At 56.5% G+C, this 10,506-nt stretch overlaps 1 protein-coding gene across 1 annotated transcript; it reads right to left on the bottom strand.

Annotated features, from left to right (window-relative positions):
• Positions 1 to 4,158: 4,158 nt before the first annotated feature.
• Positions 4,159 to 9,195, bottom strand: CISH (cytokine inducible SH2 containing protein). Its single transcript, XM_065885524.1, has 3 exons — positions 8,993 to 9,195; positions 5,999 to 6,219; positions 4,159 to 5,759 (listed from the first exon to the last, which is right to left on the bottom strand). The coding sequence occupies exons 1-3, from the start codon at positions 9,010 to 9,012 to the stop codon at positions 5,236 to 5,238; spliced, it is 765 nt and encodes a 254-aa protein (XP_065741596.1). The 5' UTR covers positions 9,013 to 9,195; the 3' UTR covers positions 4,159 to 5,235.
• Positions 9,196 to 10,506: the final 1,311 nt, after the last annotated feature.

The raw sequence follows: 10,506 nt of genomic DNA, 5'->3' as shown, positions 1-10,506 counted from the left end.
AAGTATCAGATGTGGGAGCCCCAGCCTGCTGCCCCAGAGTGACCATTGGAATGGCCCCTTGGGTGGTGGCTGTGCAGCCTGCCTAAGCTGGGGAGGGGGCCCATACCCTGCAGTTGGCGGGGAGGACACCTTCACCAGGAGAGGCTGTTGAATTTCTGGCAAAGCTCCAACCTGCTTTATATTAAAACTGGTCTAACAGGTTGGTATGAAAGGGCTGCCCAGGCCTGTGCAGGCTCCACTTCTCCTGAAGAAAGAGGGCCTTTGTGAGGTCCCAGAATCCTCCTGCCTTCTTGATTAGGGCTTATTTTAGGCTCTTGGCTCCTCTGTTTCACTGTGGAGCTGTGCTGGGTGGGAGGGTTCCCATCTGAGAGTGGAGCCAGCCTGGCCATGTCCCCAGACCTGTTCAGACCCATGTTTGCCCTTGATCCAGCAAGATTTGCTCAGTTGGCAGATTAGAAGCTGGGCCCAGGTGCAGAGACCCCGATGGTTCAGGGCGTGTTAGGACATTCGGTGATCACGGGTGAAGCCTCCCAGCAAGACCTCTCATTGACTGACAAGAGAAACCTGAATGGCCTAGTGGCATCTCTGTCCCAGAATTTTTTCAGAGGGGCATCGTGAGTCCGAGGATGGACACCACGTAGGATCAATCTGCAAACCCATTTCCTTGTGGCCTGACAGAATCCTCTAGGGCAGTCCCCAGCCCCCCTCTTCCAAAAAGCCTTCCTGAATTGCCTGGCCTTCTACATGTCCCCAGTGCCTTGTGAGGGCCAAGGCCTTAGCATGCCAGCCCCTGGGAGGCAGAGTAGAGCAGCAGTTTATACAAACGAGGTCTTGAGTCAGGGTTTGAACCCCGGCTCTGCCCCTCACAAGTTGTGTGACCCTGAAAAAGCCACCACCTCTCTCTGAGTCTTACCTCTTCTGCTGTAAATGGGGACCTCTGCTGGTGTGCAAGGCTGCAGTGAGAACTTAATGGGGCACGAACCGCACCCAGGATCACCTTGCCTCCTCTGCTCTCCACCACACCCTACTCCTCCATATCCCATACCTCTCAACCTCCTTCTGGCCTCTGGCCCCCAGGCCCTTGTGGGGCCATCCCCCCCACCCCCAGCTGACAGGTTCACTCCTTAGAACTGAGCACTAGATCATAGCTTGTCCCTGCTAAACACTGAAGGGGCGCTGCACCGCACCAGAGCACAATCCATGTGCACCCTCTGCCCTCTCCACCCTCCCTCTGTCTCCTCAGCCCTCCTGGGCAGCCAGCCATCTTCTGGTCACACCAGGTTTGTTCCTGCCTCAGGGCCATTGCACTGGAGCTCCTTCCACCTGGGATGTCCTTTCTCTAAGTTGTCTGCATAGCCAGTTCCTGCTCTTTGCTCGGGTGTCCAGGCTCAGTGCCACCCTGCTCCAGAGCTTTCCCCGACCCTCTCATTGGCAGCAGTGTCCCCACACCCAAAGCACTTTCTTCCCCGCCTCCTGCTTTGCTTTCATTTCACTCTCAAAACTCATCCTGAGTGCCCATTTGTTTACTTGTTCATCTCTCGCCTACCAGTCCATGAGTCCCACAAGGATGGGGAGTGTGTCCATCTTATTCCCTGCTGTGTCCCCAGGGCCCAAATGGAGTCTGGCCCAGTTTGTGCCCAAAGAGCACGTGTGCTGGTGAAGGACTTAATTGGTAAAGGGTTACCATCAGTTATTGTTTGTATGTTGTGCAGGGTCCTGTGCGCCCTCCAGTCAGCTCCTTTCTTCCTCCTCCGTCAGTGCTGGTAGGTGTGCTCCTTTCACCAGCCCAGAACCACCCAGGGGTGATTGCAGTGACCAGAGGATTTTCAGCATCTGTTAGGCTGGGTCTCTGACTTGGGTCTGGGGCCCGATGACATGCTCTCCACTGATCCTGTTCTAACTAGGCGTCACTCACTCCCTTGGTAGGGAAACATGAAAATAAGATTGAAGCAGATTGGGACTTCCCTGGCGGTCCAGTGGTTAAGACTCCGTGCTTCCAAGGCAGGGGCTGTGAGTTCGATCCCTAGTTGGGGAACTAAGATCCCACGTGCTGCGCGGTGCAGCCAAAAAAAAAAAAAAAAAAGATTGAAGCAGAAAAGTATCAGTGGTCAGAAGTAGCTGTAGGCCCTCCTCAGGCAAGAGCTGGACCTTGGCTTGGGCTGAGGCGACGGGGAATGGGATAGGACCCTTTTGGTCAGGCCAGTGGCTCCAGAGACCTTAGCAGGCAGGAACACGAGGGGACAAAGCCAGCATCCAAGAACAACTCACCTGAAAGCTGCCCCCCTACCCCAGCTGCCCGTCCTCGCCACCTCATGTAGCAGTGCAGGGGCAGGTGGGCAGTCAGGACCCCTCAGGCTTAGCTCTGCTCTGTGCCTCACCTCCTCAGCCAGTCCCTTGCCCCCTCTGGGCCTCAGTTTCCTCATCTGTGAAATATGGGTAATATTTAGACCTACTCCCAGGGTTGTGGTGAGCATTACATGAGGTGCAAAGCCCTTGTCTGTTGCCAGCACCCGGTGGGCACCCTGAGACGTGTCCCCTCTGTGGACAACAAAGGGCTTCCTCCTGCTCCAGCACTTTCTGTCTGGGTCATGGCACCAGGTCGTGAAGAGCCTGCCTTTGGCCCTTCTGTGTCTGCTACCCACCCACTGGGTGACTCAGATCTCGGGGTGGAGCAGACAGAGGGGTCACCTCAGGTATTTTGGGAGTCATCAAGGGGCTGGGATCCAGGCTGAAACAATGAGGAACTGCAGACATCCCTGGCAGGGTCATGGTGACCTGGAGGTGTTTGTTGGGCCCTGCAGCCAGCAATGGAGAAGGCACCAGGCGGGACCCGTGGGCCTGGGCACCACCCCGATAAAGACAGCCCTCACCCACTTCTTGCTCACTCTCACCCAACATCAGCTCCATTCTTTCCCACAACTATCTCCGTGCCCCCAAGGTTCTGTGCTTCCATAGTTCTTGATTTATTTTTTTTGCGATACGCCGGCCTCTCACTGTTGTGGCCTCTCCTGTTGCGGAGCACAGGCTCCGGACGCGCAGGCTCAGCGGCCATGGCTCACGGGCCCAGCCGCTCCGCGGCATGTGGGATCTACCCCGACCGGGGCACGAACCCGCGTCCCCTGCATCGGCAGGCGGACTCTCAACCACTGCACCACCAGGGAAGCCCCATAGTTCTTGATTTTTATCCTTTCCTGCCTCCTCCTCCTCATCAACATTGTCACTCCTCACACCTTCCTGCCTTCAATCTGCCGACATTTGCCTCTTCTAATCTGCAGCTTTTAATTGTCTAAGAGCTAAGAAGATAGAAAGGTTAGAACTGTTTCTAAAATAAGGGTTAAAGGCTATGAATGAGGTTCACAGGAGCATTCCTGTGAGTTACTCAAGTAAAGGTGCGGAAAATTTCAGGACATAGTGGGATTCCAGGCGCTGAAGTGCTCCAAAGGCAGACCATCAGATGATGGAGAGCGTTTTCATTTTAATTGCTTTTTCACCTACTTCTGATATGCAGGACCCTGAGTGAGAGAGTACCCAAACCCCAATCAGCCTAGACCAGAGCCCCATTAGCCCCATCCCAGGCCAGACCCTGCCAGCTTACGGGCCACTATCTACAACTCAACTGTTCCACCCCACTGCACAGAATGACTCTTCCCCAGGCCTCCTTGTGGTCAGGAATATAAGCTTCCAGTCATGCCCTGGTGCCTTTGCATGCCCTGTACCTTCTCCTTGGAATGACTGGCCCTGACTTCTCTGATTGTTGGTCTCCTCATCTCAAAAGACGCTGCCCCCAGGAGTAGTCCACAGTCCCCATCCCCCTAATATTCTCCACTTTCAATCTTTAATTGACATCACTTACACATCTCTCCGACCTGGTGCTCCTCTGCCACCACCCCCCACGTGACACTGGGCAGTGACCCTGCAGGCAATCCAACTGGCCTTCATCTCCTGCATCCCACCCTCCAAGGGGAAAATAGGGAATGAGTGGAGAAAGGCTTCTCGCTATCCCCTCCACTCTTTACTGGGTGCCCTAGCAGGGCCTGCTCTGCCACATAGGTCTCTGGGCCTCTGCTGACCCAGATGTAAAGTGGGGGATAATGATAGTAAGATCAAAGGGGACAAACTGTGTACAACTCAAAAGAGGCCCCACTGAGGGCTCCATAAATGAAAGGTACAATTTTATTGTCATTACAGAAAAATCAGTGAAAAAAAAATGACTACAAAACTGTGGGTTTTTTTTTTTTTTAGAAATAATTATTTTATAAAGTCTTATCAGATATGTATTTTCTTTCCCTCTTTCATGTGCAGGCACCTTCCTGGGCAGGAAGCAGACCCATCAGAGGTGGAGTGGCAGCCCTCAAACTACCATGCCCCTCCCTGACACGGCACCCACACTCATGCAGGGCCTGTGCCCCAGCGAGACCAGCTCTGTGCAGACAGGGCTCTGCCCTGCAAGGGGGTGAGTAGCAGGCTCTGCAAGGCGTTAACACTTTGGCTCTCTTTTCTTGTTTATTCACCCATCCTCCCTCCCAAAACAGGGCTGGAGGCAGAAGAGGGTGGACACTTTCACAGGTGGGTGGGTCAGCGCCAGGACACCCAGGACTGCCTTGGGTCCAGCAACATATCTCAGGAAGAGGCTCTCGGCTGGGAGGATCCAGAGAAGCTGAGGCAGGGCTGGGGTCTCTGGAGCACTCAGGGCTCAGGCAGAGAGGTGGGGTTGGCTCTCCAACCCAAGGAGAATAAATAAATAAATACTATATAACTGTGCCGTCCCCCAGCCTGGCCTGCTCCCGCAGAAGGGGACTGTCAGTGTCAACCTCAGTTCCTCTGGCTGCCATCCCCCCTGAGACAGAGGCTGGCTGAAAGGAGGGGGCCTGCCCCACCCTGTGGACTGAGAAACCAGGGCCGGCCAAGTCTACGCAGTTCAGGAGGCCACAGCAGGTGAGTTGGGGCCTGGGCCCAGCCCACAGGGTGAGACGAGGTCCTGCCAGTCCCCTCTTCTGTCACATGGCCCACCACAATGGAGCCACATGGGAGCTGGGGGCGCTGACCTCCAAGTCGTGTGACACTCCTCCCTACCCCTCACCCCCAGCCTTGTTCCTGCAGACCCTTCCTGGTCCAGCTACCAGATGCATGTGGCACCAGGAGGACTGGAGGAGGGATAGTGGGAGCCCAAGTCCAGCTGGAGCCGGTGTCCCCTCCAGGGTCTGGCTGGTGAGGCTAGGCGGTTGCTTGGCTGGGTCAGAGCTGGAAGGGGTACTGTCGGAGGTAGTCAGCCATGCGCCGGGGTAGTGGCAGGCAGTCCACATCGGCCACCAGACGGTTGATGACGAGGCGGCACAGGTGCTGCAGGCTTCGGGTGCTGCTTTTGCGCACAAAGGGCTGCACCAGTTTTAGGTGTACAGCAGTAGCAGGCAGTGCTGGGTCACCAGGTGCATCTTCCTTAGGGGTAGGCAGGGCTTGGGTGGTTGCAAGGTCAGGACTGTCACTTCGGGTATCTGCAGCACAGGAGGCCACATAGTGCTGCACAAGGCTGACCACATCTGGGAAGGCCAGGATGCGCGGCCTGGACAGGCAGTTGGAGTCCAGGCGGAAGCTGGAGTCGGCGTACTCAATGCGCACGTTGGTGGGGCCACGGGTGGTTTTGACCGACAATGTGAACAGGTAGCTGGGGTGGGTGCTGTCACGTACTAGGAACGTGCCCTCTGGCATCTTCTGCAGGTGTTGCCGGGCCTCACTGGCCGTAATGGAACCCCAGTACCAGCCTAGGCAAGTGGAGAGGGGGCTAAGAGACTGGTCACAGTGGAAATTAGTTGGGTGCACCAACCCAGGGCAAGGCAGGGCTCAGCCTCTCTCTTCACATCTCCCTGGGGAGTGCTGTACCCCTTCTCTCCCATCAGACTCTTCTGGCCAGAGCCATGCCTCTCAAATTAGACACAACAGGCAGAGCTAAACTTTCCCCATCAGACTTCAGGACAAGTCCTGCCTCCCTCCTCAGACTCACCAGATTCCCGAAGGTATGAGAAGGTCTTGGCTATGCACAGGAGATCTTCTTCGGGGTCCAGCACCTTGGGCTCACCCTCTGGCTGGGCTGGGGACTCCTCTGCTGCTTCCTCCAGGAAGGCGCCAGCAGGTAAAGGCTGCATAGCTGGTTCGGGCAGCTCCAGGGACTGGGCCCACAGGGGCCGCTGCCCGATCTGCTCCACAGCCAGCAAAGGACAAGGTCTAGAAAGAGGTGGATGGGCGCTGAGTGGAGGTCCTGTGCTCTCCCCATTTCCAGAGATCCCCTCTGCCCCAGACTGGCTATGTGACCTCTGGCCAGTCTATCTCACTATGAGTCCTAGTTTCCCCTCTGCCCACCCACGGGCTCAATGAGACCAGTACCCCACCTCCCACTTGTCATCACAAAAGGCCCCTTGATTACTTCCCCCACATATGAACCCTCTTCTGAAAGAGACTTCTCCACCCTCCTGCATTTATTAAACAGTAATTACAGTCATCTCTCAGTATCCGCGGGGGATTGGTTCTGGGAGCCCCCGTGGATACGAAAATCTGCGGAGGCTGAAGTCCCTTATATGAATGGCGTAGCCCAGTGAATACTTTGGGCCCTCCATATCCATGGGTTTCGCATCTGCAGATACGAAGGGTCAACTGTAATCTCTCTATTTTGCACCAACCAAATACACTTCATTCTCTATAGGCATCTCTAGCTCACAGTGGCCAGTTGGTGTTCTCACCACACTGACAGGATCCAGTACAAAGAGGCTTCACAGTGGTGCCCTCCTGGCAGTGGTGGGCCAATTAAATGGCACTTGTCCTGGTTGAGCCGAGGGATTGGTCACATGCTACCTCCCCATAGATAGGAGTATCTGTCAGAGGGACCTAGGTCCACACTGGCCAGGGCTTAGGGGCTGGAATAATATCCCCAAACAGGTCAGACACCCATCCTGTTCTCTCCTCCTCCCAGCTGAGGGTATAGGATAGACAGTGGCCTCTAAAGGCACTGACAAGTCCCACCTCCCATAAATATGAGCTCCCACCAAAGGGCAGGGTACTCATCCCACATTCCAGATCCTACCCTGACGAGCCTGCCCTACGAGGCACTATGATCTTATGCAAACACTGTTCTTCACTAGGTGTCAGTTTCCCCTCCTCCTCAATGAGGGGTCCTACTAGCCCAGACACTGAGGGGTTCGGTCACACCATATTTTCAGATGGCTAGAGTTGGGTTGCTGAACTGGCCCCAATCTGAGCAGTAGCTTCCCTTTAGGGGAAGCCCACCCAGCATGGTGATCCTGGGGCTTCCTGGGATTGAGGGGCATGGCTCTGGTTCCCAAGGAAGAGACTGCTGGTCCTCTCCCACTCATCACAAAATAAATCCTCGGGTCTTGGGTCTGGTTCTCCGCTGGCCTCAAGACACCAAATAATGAAACCCTGGGCCCTACACTAAAGGAGACCTCATAACCCAAAGTCATAAAAGCAAAGAATGTTAGGGGGAAGTCAGGGCCTGCCTGTTCCTGAGCTGAGTCTGCCAGGCTAAAGGAAGGAGTAGCGGGGAAGGCACCGCAGGCTGAGATGATGGTATGGGTAAACACTGACAGGTACTGCTTATGAGGCAGGAAGAGGTGGGCAGGAACCGGCAGCAGGAGTCAGGCAGAGGAACCAGATCTGACAGTGTAAGTTATACAGTGTAGGTTGTAGGTGACTCTTAGAAGATTTTAACAAATCAGGGGCCCGTGACCACTCAAGAGAAGGGGCCATAAGACCCTAGCATACCACAGCCTGCTAATACTTTTCCACCCCTACCCTGGCTGTACTACGGGAGCTCTGGAATCCCTGTTGGGGAGCTAGAGGCTGAGTTTCAAGGAACTGGTTGATGGCCTGCCTGCTGGAACCCAGAGCTCAGCTCAGGCCCAGGAGCCTTCTAGGAGTATGGGAGGTGTCATTGTCGTGGCAGTGGCTGTTATGTTCCAGGTGTGGGTGGCCAGTATGTGTGTGTGCCTGCTGTGGAGCCCAGCCTGTGAGTTCTGCCTGGGCACATAAGCCAATGAGGCAAACTCAGCCCTGAGCGGGGATCACTCAGCAAAGCTGACAACCCATACCTACAATTGGGAATCCCTGCACCCTACCTCAGGAGGGCACCAGCTGGTCTGTGGCTGTGTGTGTGTGTGTAGGTCTTAAAAATCTTGCTTTCCCTGCTGTGGAGCACCCATTCACATCTTCTTTCATTCTCCCTGGAACTTTCTGAGCTCCTGTCAGATCAGTTTGGAGAGCATCAGACCCTTGGTTGAAGGGGATCCTGAGGCTCTGGCCAGAAGGAATGTGCCAAGAATGCTCAGCTGAGGCCAAGACTCTGTCTTATCAGTCCCCGTCCCACCCCCACATTTTGGGAAACTTGGAGAAGGGAGGCAGGAGCCAAGGTCCTTCTCACATTGGGATCCCATTTTGGGCTGAGAGGAGGGCTGAGGACATTGTGGGGGTACCTCAGGCAGGACTGGGCCAAACCTAGGCTCTCCCAACAGCTGCTTGTTCAGCAGGTGCCAGCCAGGGGAGAGGCAAGGATCTCAGGCTGGCTTCCCAAGAACAGCCTAATTGCTAGCCGAGGCAGGAGAGTGTATGACAGGACAGAGAAGGGCAGGGGCTGGCCCAAGGTCACAGTAGACTGTTGGGCCGGCAGGCTAGGATAGAGCGCTCCGGGCCCAGACGGCTAGGCAGGTGAGCCACGCCTTGGAGAACGCGCTGCCTGAGGCGTCTACCTTCTCCCACGCTTAGCCCACCCTGTTTCTCTTGTCGCCAGCCAACCCCCAGTTTCCCTACCCACAGTGCCAGTAGAGATGGTGACGATGTTGTCACCCTTCCCTGTTGTCTCTCTCGAGGTCTTTCCGCGCTCGATCATTTCCGACCGGTCAAGCCCTCTTAATGCTCGGCAGCTAGCACGAGGCCAGTACTCTGCCGCGTGCCGGCGCAGAGCTGGGCGGGGGCGGAGAGCCGCGCTTACCCCTGAACGCAGAGGACCATGTCACGGCAGCGGCAGCGGCTGCTCCGGAGCTGGGGCTCGGCCTGACGGCGGCTGCTGGAGGGAGCCAGTGGGCGCGGGTCGCGCTCGCAAGGCAGGCTCCTGGGGCGCACGAGCGGCGGGTCGGGACTGAGAGGTGGCGGCGCGGGCCGGCCGGGAGGGCGCGTGGGGCGGGCCGGGAGGGCGGGGCGAGCAGCCTAATCTTTTGTCCTCTGTGTCCCAGCCCTTCCCGGAAGCGACGTCTTCCTAGAACCGCCGGCTGTGCGGCCGGGCCGGGAGGGGTGCAGGCGAGGGAGTCGGTTCCCTGGTCTGCGATCGAGGGCCGCTAAAGGAAACACCTTTGACAGATTTCCAAGAACTTTCCAGGAAAATGGGGCGGGGCTCCGCGCGCCGACCAATCGCAGCGCAGGAGGTGCAGCCGAATGGTCACGCAGGGCCAATTACAGCGCTTGGACCCGAGGCTGACGTGACCAAGCCGGGTTGAGAGTGACCTAGAGAACATTAGGGAAAGTCCAGGTTGAAGAGGGCTAGGGAGGGGCAGGTGCTCTACCTACCGGAGCCCAGATTTCTTTCGGGCACTCCGCTTCGTTGGGAACAGGCCCCCTTATCTCTCTGTAGAACCGGTGGCAGCACGAGGGCGCGGTCACCGGCCTGTCCGCCCAGCTAGCGGCTCCTCCAAGGCGGTCTGTCTGGTGTGCGGGGGGGGTCCCCTGTGGGCTACACTTGGACCCCTGGACTCTGTTTCCGGGGAGGTGGGTGGCAAAGGGTGTGGTTTGGAGAGGGACATTAGGGGAGGGAAGGGGTACAGAGGGAGTACTCAGATACGCGCAGCTTCACGGGGGTCAAGCCTGCGGCCACCACAGCCAAGAGGATCCAGGCGAGAACGTTTTCACTGAGAGTTGGGGGAGAAGGCACCATCCCAACCTTTGCACCAGGCAGGGCCATCCAGTCTCGGCCCCAGCCTGTCCTCTGGCCGGCCCTCCAATCAGGGAAGAAATGACTACCGACTTGAGGGGCAGGCAGGCCCTCAGCTCACCCCACAGGACAGTTCACATGTGTCTCTGGGTTGGTGGGTTCCCTAAAAATGTGGGAGAGAGACCTGGAGCTCCAAACACCCAGAGATAAACTGAAGATGGGGGGTAACGGTAGAGAGAAGGATCAGTGACACCCCCTCCCGTCTACATGGAGCACTTGATACATTTGATTCTCAACAGCTGGTATTACCCCCATTATGCCGAGCCCCAGGGAACAAAAGTCAGAAGCCCATGCTCCTACCCTTGATCCTCTCCACCTTTTCCCAGTTCACTGGACTCACCAGGGAACATCTTGAAAGACCATAGGGGCTACACACACCTCCTCTAAGCCCTTGGACCAGAAGGAGAGGGAGAGAATTGGAGAAGTGGCAGGGTCCACTCCCCCCTTCCAACTTCCCGGTGTGTACTCCCAGGTTCCCCAGAAAGAAGGTAAACTTCAGATCCCCTAGCAGGGATGACAAA

The sequence above is a fragment of the Phocoena phocoena genome, chromosome 10 (assembly GCF_963924675.1).
Source record: "Phocoena phocoena chromosome 10, mPhoPho1.1, whole genome shotgun sequence".
NCBI classification, from domain to species: domain Eukaryota; kingdom Metazoa; phylum Chordata; class Mammalia; order Artiodactyla; family Phocoenidae; genus Phocoena; species Phocoena phocoena.
Note: the sequence above shows the minus strand (reverse complement) of the source record. Positions and strands in the feature narration are given on the sequence as shown.